General features: G+C 43.9%; 1 protein-coding gene across 1 annotated transcript in view; it reads right to left on the reverse strand.

Moving 5' to 3' along the window:
• The window catches only part of igsf21a (immunoglobin superfamily, member 21a), a 139,492-nt gene that overhangs the window by 48,980 nt on the left and 72,173 nt on the right, over positions 1-18,339 (reverse strand). Inside the window, exons 3-4 of the mRNA XM_068315464.1 lie at positions 17,333-17,454; positions 10,507-10,625 (exon numbers count right to left, since the gene is read on the reverse strand). Coding sequence (XP_068171565.1) covers positions 10,507-10,625; positions 17,333-17,454 — 241 coding nt within the window. The remainder of the gene's footprint in view (positions 1-10,506; positions 10,626-17,332; positions 17,455-18,339) is intronic.

An 18,339-nucleotide genomic window follows, 5' to 3' on the forward strand; every position in this document is an offset into this window, starting at 1 on the left:
AGTAGTAATAGTTACTGCTCCTACAGTAGTACTAGTTAGTGCTCTTACAGTAGTGATAGTTAGTGCTCCTACAGTAGTGATAGTTAGTGCTCCTACAGTAGTAATAGTTAGTGCTCCTACAGTAGTAATAGTTAGTGCTCCTACAGTAGTAATAGTTACTGCTCCTACAGTAGTAATAGTTAGTGCTCCTACAGTAGTAATAGTGCTCCTACAGTAGTAATAGTTACTGCTCCTACAGTAGTAATAGTTAGTGCTCCTACAGTAGTAATAGTTAGTGCTCCTACAGTAGTAATAGTTACTGCTCCTACAGTAGTAATAGTTAGTGCTCCTACAGTAGTAATAGTGCTCCTACAGTAGTAATAGTTACTGCTCCTACAGTAGTGATAGTTAGTGCTCCTACAGTAGTAATAGTTAGTGCTCCTACAGTAGTAATAGTGCTCCTACAGTAGTAATAGTTAGTGCTCCTACAGTAGTAATAGTTAGTGCTCCTACAGTAGTAATAGTTAGTGCTCCTACAGTAGTGATAGTTAGTGCTCCTACAGTAGTACTAATTAGTGCTCCTACAGTAGTACTAGTTACTAATGCTAAGGAGGGTCAGACCCGGTGTCGCTGCAGTACTCTGGTCTGACATCTCTACTCTTCACACTGAACGGCTTTAATGACACAAACTTCCCATGAAGACTATTTCAGATCAGTTGATGCAGGATGCTACCCTGAATCTGGAGGTCAGATATATCATTTAAAATCTCTGTTCCAATGTTCTCATCAGCTTTTCCTTCCTTGAATTATTTGAAGTTGTACCAAAATGGACTCCATGAATGGATGCCAGCGTTCCCAGTGAGACACTGGAGGGGTCGACTGAACTACAGGCTGTGAACACGACTGGACTGGACTGGAGGAGAGCTGGTGTTGCTACGACACTGTATGACAGGAGAAGAGGATAGAAAGACATCCGTACTAAAAAAAAAACATTGTTTAGTGGACAGGTGCCGACATTGTGAAGCAGACCTGGTTACTACGGCAGCAGGAGTGAAATACAAAGTTACAGGTCCTGACAGAGAAGAACACAACACGAGGCAATTTGTGAAGAAAAAAAACTAACAAACACAAAAAGCCACAATCACATTTTGAACAGACAAAGCTTTCAAGGCTTTCAGGATTGTTGTGTATTTATCTTCCAAATAGCATAAATGAGAAGAAAATACAATCATTATTATTTCCTTGTCAATGTGTTTTTCATGTGAAAGCCAAATATTCCCTTCAGGTAGGCAGCAAAAAAGATTTAAGGGAGCTGACATAATGGAATATTTTAAGACGGGGCACGGGGGAGAGGAAGTGGGCGCAAAAGCTTAGAGAAAATTCATCATGAAATAATCATACGAGCGTAAAGCAATGAGGAATAAATTGATAGATGGGCAGATTTAACATCTTTGTGCTTGCCTGCAGAAAACCAACACAAAAACAGACAGTCTTGGCATCGCATCGGGCCGGCCTAAAAATAAATCCAATCATAAAGTTCCTCCGAAGGGCTGGAGTGATATTACAATCTGGGGGGCCGTTCTGACGGCGTTTGCCCGGTCTGACTCTTCTTAGTCGACCTTTTTCAAGTTATAGATGCCTTTGCATTTGTCTCTTGAGAGATTAATTAAATCTGAACATATAACCTCCTACAGGGAATGATTGATCCATTTAAAAAGAAATAAAGAGAACTTTGTTTTATAACTAAACTTGGTCTAAAACCTGTGAAAACAAAGTGCGTGGAGAGGAGACTCATCACACAAGGTGATGTGGAGGTAAAACCAACGAGACAAAGAGGTTTCTCTTCCTTTGTTACGATCAGGCATCTCTCTGGGGACCTAAAGCCTCCTCCGTCAACTACAGTCAGAAGGAGGGACCTTGGAGGGGAGCAGAGCACTGCAAGTGATGAAGGTATCCTTGGTGGGGGGAGTGGAGGGGATGGGGGCTACACTTCACAGCGTAGATCGAGCCGCTGCTCGGGATCAGACGAACACGTCAGGGGATGAAGGAAGGGACGCTCCCCAGGAAAACAAGAAACGCTGCGTCGTGAAAGACATCACAAGGTTATTCACAAGCGCTGTTTTAAAGACGTGTGAAGGCGTGTTCTGTCATGGGGGGGTGCTGCGGAGAGGAAAACATGCTTATTTGCTAAAAGTTTATTCTTGGTAAAAACTGCATGGGTGACAACTTTGTGTTTGCAGATGAAACGACCTTGACGTGACCTTTGTTCATGTCATCTCCTGTCCTACGTAACCACACGCTCAGACCGCTGACGCCCCCACTCGGATTGGGGGGTCTGGGCTAAACTGTGACTGCGTGATGGGCAGGTGATGACGTGTTTTCCAGGGGGCTTTAAAAGCACCCTGAACACAACGAAATGTGTGCATTCAGCAGTCCAGCCTCCCCAGAACGGCCTTAATTGGTGCTGTTTTTAACAGTGGTCCATATGGTGGGGGCGCAGCAGGGATTAGTCCAACACGCCTCTGTTTGAAATAAGAAGTTCAGCTTTCAGAGTGCCTGCAGGGACGCGTGCCATTTAGTGTGGGGGGGGGGTAACTGTTGTTTTTAGCTAATCCAACTTCAGACCAGTCTGAGGCTACCTGGGCGAGCACCAGGCCCCCGGACGTCCAGCCAGAGCTGGGGGGGCGATGGGACCCCACCACCCATAACGAGGTCAGTCACGGTTGTGTCGCACCAGGAGGTGAGCAGTTGCCTCCCGTCCGGGTGAGGCGGGGGCTGATGAAAATGAAGGGGGTGGGGGGGCTGTGCGACAGTAAAGAGCACGTCGAGGTGGAGAGTTTCCTTCGCTGAAAATGACTAATTGTTTCCTAATTGTTTCCACCCTTAAGTTGAATTAACATATTTTATTTAAATTTTATGGTCTGTGTTTGGCAGCCAGGCTTTTTTATTTAACAGGGAGCTGTTATTATGGGCCAAGGTTTTGGATTTACTATCTATTATATAACTACTTTACTGCGGATTAAACCTCTCCAGCATTGAAGCAGAAAAAACAATATAAAAATAAATGTGGTAACATTTAGTAATTTATTTCCACACAAAGGAACAAATGTTCAAGGTTTCAACTCATTGATGGGATTCAACCTGATGGATTGTGATTCAGAGTTACTCGGTCTATCGTGCTAGCTCATGCTAACGTGCTAGCATGTGTCAGATCACGCAGCTGACGTGATCTCTGTCACGTTTGCATCTTGAAGCAGTGATCACACTCATCGGCGTGAAACAGTGCAGGTTAATCCATACGATAGAGCCTGCAGGGTAAAACGTGCATCAAGACAGAGCACAGCGATCCCTGTGAAACTGTGTTTTACTGCCTACACTAGTCTCTAACACACTCATGGAACGGGAGGGATTTGGGATTCAGGATCTCATCCAGGACTTCAGTTCCAGTGGGAATTGAACCTTTATTCCCACTGAGCCCAGCCCGTCGTTTAGCACCACACATGTTAGAGCAGTGATTTACTAATAGAGTTTAACATGTGTTACCCAGGATAGCTTCACTCACAAACAATAAATCCTGTTCTATAAAGTGGCTTTAAAATAATATTAATAATAATAATCTGTATATACTGTTTACTCAAAAACACATTTATATATACTGTATGATAAAGCTGCAGTCATAGTTCTGCGGTTTAAGTACTTTAATTGCATTTCATTAAATCATAAATCATGTGACTACACGGGTCGACGTTGTCCTGAAATGTAGGACAAGAAAGAAAAACATGGCGACGTGTTTCCTGGAAACAGATCTTTGCAGCACTCAGTGCTGTGTGTGTCAGACACTGTTGGACTCCCTTAGATGTTCATCTGGGACCGAGGTGCGTTAGGGTTCTGGGTTCGTATTCATCATACATGATGGTTTGCTGGAGAACACCCCCGGTGGTTTTCTGCATGGACACACTCAGTGGATCCAGGATGCAGCTGATTAACTGTATCCAGAGTCGTGGCTCCGGAGCCCTTAATGCCCCAGGATGATGCACCATCAGATGGCTGTGTTTGTTGCCTGAGTGATTTGCCAGGGGATGAAACCAGGCTTAGTCATGAGGCTACAGTTTTGACCTTCATTGGATGCCCTGCGGAGGAGAGCCTTGTTAATGTCAACAGACTGAGGCGCTGAGCGAGCTGCGGGGTAAAATGTCTCTTTTTTGGTGCAACTCTAAATGAGACACAGTTTGGACGTGAAAACTGTGAGTTAACGCCAAGAACGGTCAGAGGGACCTGCAGCGAGACGAGTGACCCCCCTTCAGTCTGACTGGTGGAGGTTCAACATCGTGGTCCAATGAAATACACTTTAGCAACAACCCATTCAATGGCTGGAGAACCCCAGAGGATTATGGGTTGTTTAGGCTTCTCTTGATTATTAATTGAAATCTTTCTGCACACGTGTACGTTGTGGTGTTTCTAAATGACTTCCTGTCAGATTGGTGAATGTGTCCCGTGGAAATGTTGTTTTAAGGAAGCTATATCTCGTTTGATCGGGTGAGGATTAAAAGCCACTATGTCATGTATTTAAGAAGGTACATGGTTACTGACATCACACATCTGAGCTGTTTGTGGACAGGAAAACCGTTTGTACTTTTGTCCGGTACTAATTGGTCCTCAGTTTGGACGAGCTTCAACCCAACAGTCTCTTCCTTCACATCCAGAACACAATCAGTGGAACTGCTTGTGACTCTTGTGACGCGGCACGGCAGGACATTAAGTGTGATGAGCATGAAGGTGACAGAAGATAAATGAGTGTGTAATGGAGAATCTGCTCAAGGACTCTTCAACCATCTCCTGTGTTGACCTGAGACGTGTCAAACAGCACATATGGACCCCCTCAGATGGCTTCAGCCTGACCAACACGCTGTCCTGTATGACGGCTGACTGCTGTCACTGGCTTTGAGTCGCTTCTCGTTTCTGGCCAAGTCGTTGTGTTCACCGTACAAACAAGAGCAGGATGCAGAGGGAACCGCCGCTCGCCAGCAATCCATCAAACTCTGCCCCCCCAAGTTCTGCTCACGGCCCCACAGCTCTTCCTACAACCACCATTAATCCCACCCTTTTGGAAACCAGTGACTAAATATACACAGTGCTTAATTAAAGTTGGGCATCCATTATTGAAGCAAATCCTACTTTTATGGGATGAGAAGGTAATTAGTCCCCTTACAACTTGACTCTCATCTCCGTTTCTGGAGGATATAAACACTAACCTCTCCGACTCCTGAAGGATATCCTTTAAATTAGAACAACACGCTTTACTGAAGGTTAGGAGAAAATGTTTCTGTAATAACGTGCTGTGATGTTTAAACACGGGGGCCATTTCAAACAGATTTGGATGTGACGAAGGAGCATCAGCCCAACCCTCCCCTGACAAACACCATAACAACCGTAGTGTCTCGGACAACGTGACCAGAAGCCGGCTTCCCAAGGTCACACTCTGAGGAGACAAATAACGTTTCCTTGTAATTTTTGCTCTGTCGCATTGGAATCACTTTAGATAATAACAAATAATGACCCTATCTCTGCCACTGGGGAAAGAGATATTGATTTATTTCAGCCGCCAAAGTCTGAAATTATGATCGTAGCATTATAGGGATGGATATGTCATTGTTTGAGAATGAAATATCTATTTTATTTTATTGTGACGAGTTAAAAGTCTCTCCCCTGTGCCCTGAAGGCACCACAGGATCTAGTATTCTGCATCACCTCCATACACTCTGTGTACACAACTACCACAGTAGCTGAAAGCTCAGTAACATAAAACATCCTGCAAGAAAAGAAGAAAAGGTCAAGACCCACGAAAACCCAAAAAAACATTTTTTATTTCTATTCCAGACTCTCATAACAGCTTACATTTAAATTAAAGTCAAACTACTAAACTATAACTGCTATTGGATGAAATGACATCATGGAGAACCAAAGCTGCTGCCCTTAATGACGTCTGGCAGTCTCTCATTCTCTTATAGTCATTTGTGTGTTGTTTAATTATCTTTTGACTAATTGGACTAAAATGTACTGTTCCCCCTTGAACTGCCACCTTATATTGGTGGGGGAGTTACAGTACCTGAGCGATTTTTTAGAGGCTGTATGCTCGTACAGATGTAGTATTTGCTTTGAGGATGTTGATAGAGAAGTACAGAGAAGGCCAGAGGGAGCTGCATTGTGTTTTTGTAGATCTGGAGAAAGCTGATGACAGGGTGTCCAGAGAGGAACTGTGGTATTGTATGAGGAAGTCTGGAGTGGCAGAGAAGTATGTTAGAGCGGTGCAGGACATGTATGAGGAGGTGGAGGAGAAGCTAGAGAGGTGGAGGTTTGTCCTGGAAAGGAGAGGAATGAAGGTTAGCCGCAGTAAGACAGAGTACATGTGTGTGAATGAGAGGGACCCAAGTGGAAGAGTGAGGTTACAGGGAGAAGAGATCAAGAAGGTGGAGGATTTGAAGTACTTAGGGTCAACAGTCCAGAGCAATGGAGAGTGTGGAAAAGAGGTGAAGAAGCGTGTCCAGGCAGGATGGAACGGGTGGAGGAAAGTGTCAGGTGTGATGTGTGATAGAAGAGTTTCAGCTAAAATGAAAGGAAAGGTGTACAAAACTGTGGTGAGACCAGCGATGTTGTTTGGTCTAGAGACAGTGTCACTGAGGAAAAGACAGGAGACAGAGCTGGAGGTAGCAGAGATGAAGATGCTGAGGTTCTCTCTGGGAGTGACCAGGATGGATAGGATCAGGAATGAGTACATCAGAGGGACAGCACATGTTAGAGGTTCTGGAGATAAAGTCAGAGAGACCAGACTGAGATGGTTTGGACATGTCCAGAGGAGAGATAGTGAATATATTGGTAGAAGGATGCTGAGTTTTGAACTGCCAGGCAGGAGGCCTAGAGGAAGACCAAAGAGGAGGTTTATGGATGTAGTGAAAGAGGACATGAAGGTAGTTGGTGTGAGAGAAGAGGATGCAGAAGACAGGGCTAGATGGAGGACACTGATTGGCTGTGGAGACCCCTGAAGGAAAAAGCCCAAAGGAGAAGAAGAGGAGAGACCTCCCATTGCCTGGGATGTCCTGGGTGAGGGCCAGACTAGGAACAGGTCAAAAAACCCTTAAACCCATTAAAATCATGACGTTGCCCGGTATGGCACCATGGATCAGAACTGGGGTGGGGGCTCGTACGCTAACGCCTGGTGGCCTGGACTCTGCCCTGGTTTAGCCCAAAAGGACAACCTGGGCCCAACCACCGGTGGACTCACCACCAACCAGGGAACCATGGGCATGGGTGCAGTGTGAGGTGGGTGGCAAGGACCCTGGGTCTTGGGACATCGGATGTCCCCATGCTGGGGTGAGGGGTAAGGTCTCAACATGGACAGGCTCACCTCCTGCTACAGCGTGGGCACAGAACCCAACTCCTGGAGAAGGGCTGGACTCTCCACGTCTGGCAAACCATCTGCTGATGCGATTAAGTGCTTTATAAATAAAAGTAGATTGATTGATGGATGGATGGATTGATGGATGGATTGATTGATTGATTGATTGATTGATTGATCGATTGACAATGCCATTTGTTTTGCTTTATTTAATTGTGTCATTTTATGCCAAATTCTTAAATATGTGTTGTCATACTGACTACCAGTTCACTTGTAAAGTTCTCCGTGCTAGAATCACCATGCCTACACTCACATACACACATGTACTTCATCCTGTTACATCAGGCCATATGGCTTCTGTGGCTTTAGCGACTCATTTAAATTTATTACTGCTTAAGTGAAGTCAAATAAAAACAAACAGATTAAATTAATTGATTTAATTACAAAAATAATTGAATGAATCCAGCAACTCATTAAGTTCCTTTTTTTACATAATACTATGACGTGTGATTAACAGGACACTGATATTTGTTCCTGTGGCATTTGGTTGTTGTCGTTACACCATAAAGGAGAACAATGTGGTCGGGATGAAGCCTAATCTGGACCTGGGCAGGACTAACTGGAAGTTAGACTGACATGAGATTATCTCAAGTTGTGATGTTGGTCGTCGTGAGTCATCTATTGACCGAACAACACAGAACTGAGTTCTGACATCCGTGTGTGAAGATGGATTTCATCTCAATCCACCCCCCCTGACAGTCAGAGGCAGGAGTTGGGACCTCAGTCGTTAAATAAGTTGGTTTTGCGAGAGGCATTTCCAGATTTAATATCAAAACTCTTCAACTGGAAACTGGATGATCGGGTCAGGGGTCGCACCGAGGGACCAGGACAGCCAATCAGAGAGCCCTCTCCGAGCAGCTGACGATGCTGCCAGGTGATGTTGAACACTCCGGGTCCTGAGGCTAGCATTGGGTAAATTACATCTGCATTCCCACGACATCCCATGACAGGTTCTTCATGCTGGGGCAGCACTTTGTGACCTGTCATGTTCACATCTTACGGTTTGGGCATGTTGGGGGCGGATTGGAGGAAAAGTTCCTCCTGGAGGAAACCAGTTTAACAGTCAGGTACCTCCTGCAGTCGGAGGCTTAGAGAAGACTTTGGACACATGGACTCCTTTAGAAGGAGGACGTGTCTTCATCAGAGCTTTACTGACGACGCTCTGAACTAAATCTGTAGGGACGGTTGTTTGGTGAGTTGGTTGTGAACGCTGCTCACCACAGAGTGATGCTAACGCATCAGCGACGTGAATATAAGGTTCACAGCAGACAGTCATGTTAGAGAACAGCATGCACCATCTACCTGCCCCAGCTGTGGGTATATTCTGGTACATGTTCCCCATTACAAGGGTAAACATCGTCCAGGGGGTATTTTATAGATCCAATGGAACGACTGAACCCAACACAATCCTCCACACTGGGGGAGGTGAATGTCCACAACAGGGCCGTCAATCGTTATACTCTATTGATTAATGACAGTCATCACGGGCTGTATCCATGGGGGTGACTTTAGACGAGGCAGACATTTGTTCACTGGGGGCAGGAAGGAGGATGGAACTTTCCCGGGGAGTGAAGGACTTCAAGTTCAGGGTTTACCCTTTAAGAAGTGAATGATTTAATTTCTTGGCAAAGGATTCATTAAAATGATAATTCTTATTTATGGAGCCCTTTCAGAAATTAAAATACTCTTCATGTACTGCTTCCTATTAATTAACTTTTTCCCTCTCATTTTCTTTCTTTCTCATCTCTACTTTTTTCTTTACTCCCCCCACTGAACTTGACACACTAATAGGTTATGAATAATTCTGTTTCAGTTTAGATGCAATTAGCCGCGATGCCAGAGGCCATTCTTCCTCCTCTCTGTTGGAGGGAGGATTTAAGAGCCGGGTGAGTCGGACCGCTCCAGCTCTCTCTTGACTACATCACTCAGGAAGTTGAAAACAGAACCACTTCGCAGCCTAAACACCCCCGATGGTTGTGTCTTTAACTGACGTCAGTGCCGCGGTGCAGTCAAGCAAAGATGTGAAATTGGTGATTGAAAAAAGAAAAGAAAAAGCAGAACAGAGAGTTTTAATAGCTGAGGTAAAATGGGAGGAGGAGACGATGAATCGGAGGAATGAGTGATGTCACCTCACGTCTCCGCTGGCCGACCACTAATTATCCAGAAGAGAGAACAGCTTGGTTTAAAGCATCAGAGGCAAACAGAGCAGCTGTGGATAGTGGGACTTAAATACAATAATTACAGCTCTACTGACACACACCCCCGCCCCCGCCCAGCCACTGAATCCGATGCCATGGTAACAGCGAAAGCGGTCGTACGACGGAGAGAAACGTCTGTCGGGAATGGAACAACTCCAACCAGATGAAGACTCTCAGCGTCTGTCGTGTTGTTACCCACAATCCCTCAGCCAGCAGCAGAACGAGCTGACCTCTGACCTCAGACTCACAGCAGGTAGAGCAGGATGACGGTTAGCAACTATGCTAAAGAGACACCAGCCACTGTCCTGAGCAAAAGATGGACAGACTGTCCTCCATGAGCACCTCTCATAGAAACAGACTGAACAGTTTGTGGTTTCTGGTTCAGAGTCATTTCCTGGGATGTCCATCACAAATAACCACTGATGGGGTCTGTCTGCGGGGGGAGGAGGGGCAGGGAGGTTCTGAGGCTTTGGTTTTTAAACAGAAGTCTGTTGTGGTCAAAAACACACCATGAGAGTTGTGAACCAAAAGAAGCACCACTAGGAAGCTCTGTAGAGCTCAGAGTCTGTCTGGGGGCTCAGACGTGAACATGTTACTGCTCTCTTTATGAATAAGACCCAGCTATGTGGCTACAATCCTGACTCCAGCTACATTATTGGCCACTTAGGAATTGTTTCCCCCAATACCTCACCTTAGAAACACATCCAGTAAAGAACATCCAGTGGAGATCATCAACCCCCCCACTGGTGTCAGCGATCCACCCACTAACCTCCAACAGTTGTCAGAGTCCAGCACAGGCATTAACAGGTTAACCAGCTCCAGACAGTGTGTTCTGTGTGTAACGCGTGTTGAGTGTGTGTTTGTGGTAGTACTCACACATAACCGTGAGAAAGACGTTCCCTGAAGCCAGGACAACCTTCTCCCGCGTTGCCCGGTCGTAGATGCCCACATGGCATTCGTAAGGCCCGTTGTCTGAGATCCGTACCTCTGGGAGTCTAGAACACAACGTGTACTGTATTAGTAGATACCAATCAGCTCAGTGGATCAATACTCGATCAATAACACAGAGGAAGGGTGTGGGGGGGTGAACAGAGGTGGGTTCTGCTGGAGCCAATCGGAGCTGAAGGCCTGTGGCGGCGTTGGTATCTGTTGGCGGTGGAGCGAGCGGCTTTAGAGACTCACCGACACAAAAGCATCACTACCAGCTCCTCGTGAACAGAGATGGTGAACTAATGACCAGCTGGTGGAATCAATGAAGCTCAGTTGTGTTTTATTGATTACATCCTAGCTCTCATTGCCTTCACCATAGTATCATAACTGGAGAACAATAATGATGTTTCTTAATAATCCAGTCGACACACGGCAGGTATGATCATGTATGATTAAAGCCGTGTCTACTTAAGCAGCATGCTGCACATGTGCATCGTAAGACGAACACTTTAGAATAATTAAAACTAAACAAATCACTAAAACAGGACCTCTAAAGTATAACAACGTCTACCAAAGACGTGTACGTAAAAAGGTTCCTGTGTAATAATAATTACGCATAATTACATCATGACCCAAAAGGTCAGCTCAGCAAAGGAAAAAAATGCAAATTCATAAATCTGTCAAATAAGCGGAGCAAAAATAGAACTCTTATCCCAAATCCAAAATTCATATAATGCACTAAATCCATTTTCTTCCAGAACCTTTTGACCCTGATTTATTCTGTTTATTCTGTTTATGATGAAACACCAAAATAAAAGTGGAACAGCTGAGCCGAAACAGGATCAGAAACAGGGGGATGATCCCACTACAGGTCTGTAGTGTTCGTCACGCCATCGCCCGCCCTTGGTGTTTTATCCCTGGGTCTGGGCTGCCAGGCAGGCTCAGCGGTCAGAGGAAACAGTGGGTTTACTCTGGGCGTGATGGTACGGGCTCACGTGACCGTATCGCCTCGCCAAATTACAGTCCTCAGCGCTCAGGTCAGGACTGAGATAAAACACTCAAGATAATGTGTGTGAGAGCTCCGCCCACTGACCAATCAATTCCCTGGGAAACATCATTAGCATTCAGGGAGTGTCCTGGAGCGGTGTGTGTGTGTGTGTGTGTGTGTGTGTGTGTGTGTGTGTGTGTGTGTGTGTGTGTGTGCCAGCTGTGAGAGGTTCTCCCTCAAACAGTCCAGTTATTCCTTCATTACTGCTAGTTATTTTTTTTAATTTGATCCTAATTTTATGTCATTTTTTTTATTCTTTTAAACATTTGGGGAGATTTAGTACTTTATTAAAGGTCTAATGCATTAAATCTATGACAAGCACATCATCTGAAACACACCTTTTGGAATTATGTCTGATCAAATCTTCAAATATTTAAAGTTTAACATAATAATTTTTAATTTTAAAGGCTACGCTTTAGAAAAGTTAGATTTTGTCTTTTTCCTGTGGAACTGGAATGGAACCAGACCCAACGCTGACTCAGACAATCTGATCAGTATCTTTGATCAGTATCTTTGATCAGTACTCCTGATCAGCTGGTTCTGACCGGTGGAGAGGTTCTCCAGCAGCTCCTCCCCAGGGACGTGACTTCTTTTATTCCCCACAAAGGGAAGTGATGAGAGCAGCAGAGTGAATGTGTCTCCACGGCGGCGGGGGGCGGGGGGTAATTGACTTTGTCTTGGCTGCTTACATCACAGTAAACGCTGACGCGGCCCATCGCTTTGTCTCCACAAACAGGCGGTGGTGTTATGGTGGAGCTGCACCGCTGCTCAGAGAAACGCCCACAGACCAGATCGTTCAGCGTGGAAATACTGCCTGAAGGAGGAGAGGAGGCCACAAACAAACCCCCACCTCCAGACATCTGCCCCCGCTCGTCTGTTCTCTAACACATCTAGAGGAGGAACTGAAGACAGGTCCTGTCCCAACAGGCTCCTCCAGAAAACGGTGGGATGAACTTCTCAGGTCTGCTCTTCATCTCTGATGTCACACGTTACACTGATCCACGAACGTTACGTCGTTATTAACAAAAACTGAAGGAGTGATCTGGTGTTCGTGACACACTTCACACACGAGTCAATACGCCTCTGGAAGGAATTTGAATTATTGACCAAAACCATCAAACCTTTCCTCAAATGATTCTTCTGCTCACTTCATTAACTCAGTTTAGTAAAGATTCTACTAGTAGCTTTACATTTCAGTGTGGTAAACTATTCAGCATTTATTATTACAGCGGTACCTCTACTTACGAAACGCCTCAACAGGAAAATATTGCCTCTAGTTACGAAAGAAATTTCGACTTACGAAAGGTAAAACTACAGTATGGGCTGATACATAATAATAATAATAATAATAATAATAATAATAATAATAATAATAATAATAATAATAATAATAATAATAATAATAATTATTATTATTATTATTATTATTATTATTATTATTATTATTACTATTATTATTACTATTATCATTAATAAATATAATAATAATAATTGTTATTATTACTATTGTTGTTGTTATTATAATTATTATATTATAATTTTTATTATTATGAATGACAATAATAATAATAATTATTATTATCATTGTGATAATTACTATTAATAATAATTATTAGTGTGAATAAAAATGATTATGAATAATGATTATGAATACTAACAATAATAATAATAACAACAACAACAACAACAACAACAACAACAATAATAATAATAATAATAATAATAATAATAATAATAATAATAATAATAATAATAATAATAATAGTAATAATGTGATGCAGCAGATAGTTGATAACAGCAGTGGATTTCTTCAGAGTAGTGCTGCAGGAATTTGGTTCAACTTTTTGTTTTGGACATTTTTGAGTCAATTTCATATTTTAACGAAGCCGCGCCTCAGGAAGCCTCTCTGACAGAGGCCAGATGTGAACATGGACTCTTCATTTTCCTCTGTACTGAAGTCACGTTGAAACAGACGTTGTTAACTAAACTGAAATATTTAGTCGTCACCTAAACGCCGCGCTGAGCGCCGTCCCCTCCTGTAATTAACAGCACAAAAACACGACTTGTCTCTCAGTGTTGGTGAGAAGGAACACGTGTGTGAGACCCTGATGGTGAACAACTGATCTTCTGATCACCTTCGTCTCGTCAGGATCTCTCAGTAATCCAGGTTAATCTCACCGTTGGATGGAGACGAGTGATTCAGGTCGATTAACTGCACGTTTGAACGGAGGGAATCCAGCTCGTGACTAATCTGACTTCTTCTTTAAGACGTTTGGTTTGTGCATTTGTACACAAGAAGTGCTGAATCAGCACTGTTGTCATGACAACAGTAGGATTTACTCTGAATGTATTCTCACAACAAAGCATACATCATTTATAAAAATACTAATCCCAATGCTAACAACAATTTATCTCACATAATGAAGCGTGGTCCAGCTTCTACAGTATTAACACCCCCCCCCGCCTCCTGGAGGTGGATCAATACTTACAGTAACCAATCAGGATCAAATCACTGATATTGACCATAAAGTCACCTCATGAGGAGAGATTGTAGCAGGAACAGAACTTTTCTATTTCTGTCATTTAACAGCAGAACATCAGTTTTTACTGAACACAAAGGAATCATGGGAGATTTTCCTGAGGTCCCAGCTCTTGTTTATCGATGGAAGGCATGTCGACAGCCAGCTGATGGAGCTGGGAGTCACAACCGTCCAGGTGTTCTTGTTGGAGGAATCTACCTTTATATATTTATTCATGGATATATCCACTGATTATTTTTACTGGATCTGGATTTTAATTTTCAGGAAAACATTAAAAAAATTCACCGCAGCAAAGGAAATCAATCCATTAGTTAAACCAAACCCAAGTGAAGCGTGACCTCGAGCTCCACTGAAATTCTGTTTTATGACAATCACAAAGATTTTGTTTAATTCAATGAACTGGCCGTGAATATTTGAGGTCCTTCAGATTTTAAACATCGACAGAGAAATGAAAGATTTAATATTTGTCTTCCAAATCACATCCTAATCCAGGGGGGTCAAACTAATTTCCACCGGGGGCCACATAAGCATCACGGCTGTCCTCAAAGGGCCAGATGTAACTAATGAATGTAACTAAATGTAACTCAGTGTAATGTAACTAAATGTAACTACTCCTTAATGTAACTAATAAATGTAACTAAATGTAACTCAGTGTAATGTAACTAAATGTAACTACTCCTTAATGTAACTAATAAATGTAACTAAATGTAACTCAGTGTAATGTAACTAAATGTAACTACTCCTTAATGTAACTAATAAATGTAACTAAATGTAACTCAGTGTAATGTAACTAAATGTAACTACTCCTTAATGTAACTAATAAATGTAACTAAATGTAACTCAGTGTAATGTAACTAAATGTAACTACTCCTTAATGTAACTAATGAATGTAACTAAATGTAACTCAGTGTAATGTAACTAAATGTAACTACTCCTTAATGTAACTAATGAATGTAACTAAATGTAACTCAGTGTAATATAACTAAATGTAACTCAGTGTAATGTAACTAAATGTAACTACTCCTTAATGTAACTAATAAATGTAACTAAATGTAACTCAGTGTAATGTAACTAAATGTAACTACTCCTTAATGTAACTAATGAATGTAACTAAATGTAACTCAGTGTAATATAACTAAATGTAACTCAGTGTAATGTAACTAAATGTAACTACTCCTTAATGTAACTAATAAATGTAACTAAATGTACCTCAGTGTAATGTAACTAAATGTAACTACTCCTTAATGTAACTAATAAATGTAACTAAATGTAACTACTCCTTAATGTAACTAATAAATGTAACTAAATGTAACTCAGTGTAATGTAACTAAATGTAACTACTCCTTAATGTAACTAATGAATGTAACTAAATGTAACTACTCCTTAATGTAACTAATGAATGTAACTAAATGTAACTCAGTGTAATGTAACTAAATGTAACTCAGTGTAATGTAACTAAATGTAACTCAGTGTAATGTAACTAAATGTAACTACTCCTTAATGTTAAATAACTGAATTTCTGACTGATTCTAGTTCCAAACATTACAGTTAGACAGAAAAAACATGTTTGTTTGTTTCTCTGTTCTAACATAAATCCTTTTCATTTGTCAGGTTATTAAACCCACAGAACTCCATCAATCAAGGATCAAACTTATCAATCAATAAAGAAAAATAACATCAGACACAAGTTAGGACGTTAACTTTGTTCACTACGTTTAGTCAGAGTTCAAATGGGATGAACTACTGCATTGTGGGAAATGTAGTTTTGGTCAAAGCACATTTATGACCTATTTATTTTTAGACACTCTGACCTTTTATGCTCTATGGGCCACATAAGAAGTTGTGGAGGGCCACATTTGGCCCCCGGGCCTTGAGCTTGACATGTGACCTGTTAGCTGCTATGCTAACAGCTGTCAAAGACAAATCCCCCATAGAGGAACTCAGTCTGGTATCAAATAGCTGCTGAGTGAAGATCTGTCGTTGCTCCTGTGCTACAGCCCCTCTCAGGAGAACTGGATACACCATTCTACTTTTTTAAAGCAAATTATTCTCAGTTCAGAGTAGAGACGACTTACAGAGGTTCTGGTTCATACATGTGAGCTGTGAAGCTGAGCTTCTGTGTTCCACCATGAAGATAGGAGCGTGACCAGTCAGAGGAGCCCCCACTGGCTGGAGCCCCCACACCAGTATGCTCACAGGTCACTGTGGACGCACACGGATGACACACGGGCTGAGGGTCTGCCTGTGCCCTGTGAGGAATCCCGTGTTCCCGTGTCTGCTCACATGTACGTGTTTGCACCCATTCCAATTGTTCTGAAGCCTCATCTCCCAGGGGGGAGCAGGATTGTCCTGATGCATCATCTTCAGCCGAGCAGCCACACGACACCAGAACAACAACAGGGACGGGGGGGGGACAACCAGGAAGTGAAGCACAAGAGCTGAACGCAGAAAAGAAACGCATGAAGAGGAGCTGGAAACACATGAAGTCATTGGGGGGGGGGTGTTAAACACAGAGAAGAGTGAGGCAGCAGGAGGGGAGCCTACGGGATGAACCCCCCCAGAGGAACACACCACAGGTGAGGAGCCTTGGTACGTCTGACCTCCGTCACGTCAGGCCTGAGGGGGGCGCTGTTACCAGGAGACACACCCTCTGGGACCAGAGCGGTCTGGACAGATGTTGGCTGAGTCCTTACCCCTGACCTCTGACCCCCTGCGGGTTGGGGATTAGAGTGTCCCACTGACAATAATAACACCCTGAACCTTCACCTGGTGGCTCTAGTCTGACTGGGGGCAGGGGGGGCAGCAGATGGTGCAAAAATGAATTGCTACTCGCTGCACAGCAAGGGTTCTGGGTTGGAGTCCCGCTCTGTGTGGAGTTAGCATGTTCTCCCCGTGTCTGGGGGGGTTCTCTGCTCCAGAAACAGTTACCCCAGGTTAATTGGTTGGTTTCAAATTGCCCATAAGTGTGTGTGTGGTTGTCTGTCTACATGTGGCGTTGAACCCGGAGTGTACCCTGCCTCACACCCCCAGTCAGCTGGGATCCAGCGCCCCATGACAGCGGACGAGGTGCGTACAAAGGATGGATGGATGGATGGATGTGGGGGTCAGTGTTAGTGGGTAAGTTCATCAAACTCCACGTCATCACCATGGTAACAACAGGCTGTTAACACGCGTAAAGGCTCACCGGACTGTGGACTGGTACACCAGGTCTTCACGCCGCCGGTAGTCCTCCATGTGAGAGTAGTTGGTGTTGAACATGGCGTCGTAGGTGAAGATCTTCTGCTTGATGGTTCCTCCATCCGTGACCTGTGGACAGAAACAGCCGTGAGATGATTGGCTTCTGGGACGGAGTTCAGCTCCTCCCACGCATAGACTTCTGTCCCATAATGCACTGGTGCCCGCGATCACCTCATTGATCGTCTTGCAGCCACGGTATCCCCGATCGCCATGATGTTCAAGAGCGACGGAATGAGAAGCTGCTAACGTGATAGCATGATAGCATCGGTGAGACGCTCTCAGCAGCTGCCAGCAGACGGTGAAGTCCTAATGAAGACCGACGGAGAGCCGTGTGTGTGTGTGTGTGTGTGTGTGTGTGTGTGTGTGTGTGTGTGTGTGTGTGTGTGTGTGTGTCAGGCCGTCTGCTCTCTGCACAGCTAATGGTTTGTGACGAGACACTGCAGAGGTGGGGGGACGGCGTTCAAAACACTGGTCCCATCTCTCTGCAGAGCCGATGATGGAGGGGGGGCTGCCTTTGTAATATTCACAGGAGTGTTTGAGTCACTTAGCATTTGAATGACGATGATTTCTGCTTCCCTCTGAAGCCGTAAAGGGGGGGGGGGGTGACAGGATTTTAATGGAGGCACTAATGCTGCTTTGAAGATGGAAACTGTTGGCGGGCCAGGGATCCTTCTCCCGTTTGACAGCGATGATGCTATCGTAGCGATCCGGCCCAATCCCTCCAGTGAGGTAAACAGTGTCAAAACATTTCACCATTATTGCTCATAATGCATAATATACACATCCGCTCATAAAGGGGGGGGCTACACTCTATTAATGTGATTGTTCCAACTGACGGTGGGTAACCCCGCCTTTGAGACAGCACATGTCCTCAGGCTGTTAGCTAAACGCTACACAACCAACAGCCAGCCTGGACAGAAATCACCTTCATCCTATAAAAGGGGGGCGTTTTGC

Source organism: Antennarius striatus, chromosome 5 (genome assembly GCF_040054535.1).
Source record: "Antennarius striatus isolate MH-2024 chromosome 5, ASM4005453v1, whole genome shotgun sequence".
In the NCBI taxonomy this organism is placed as follows: Eukaryota; Metazoa; Chordata; class Actinopteri; order Lophiiformes; family Antennariidae; genus Antennarius; species Antennarius striatus.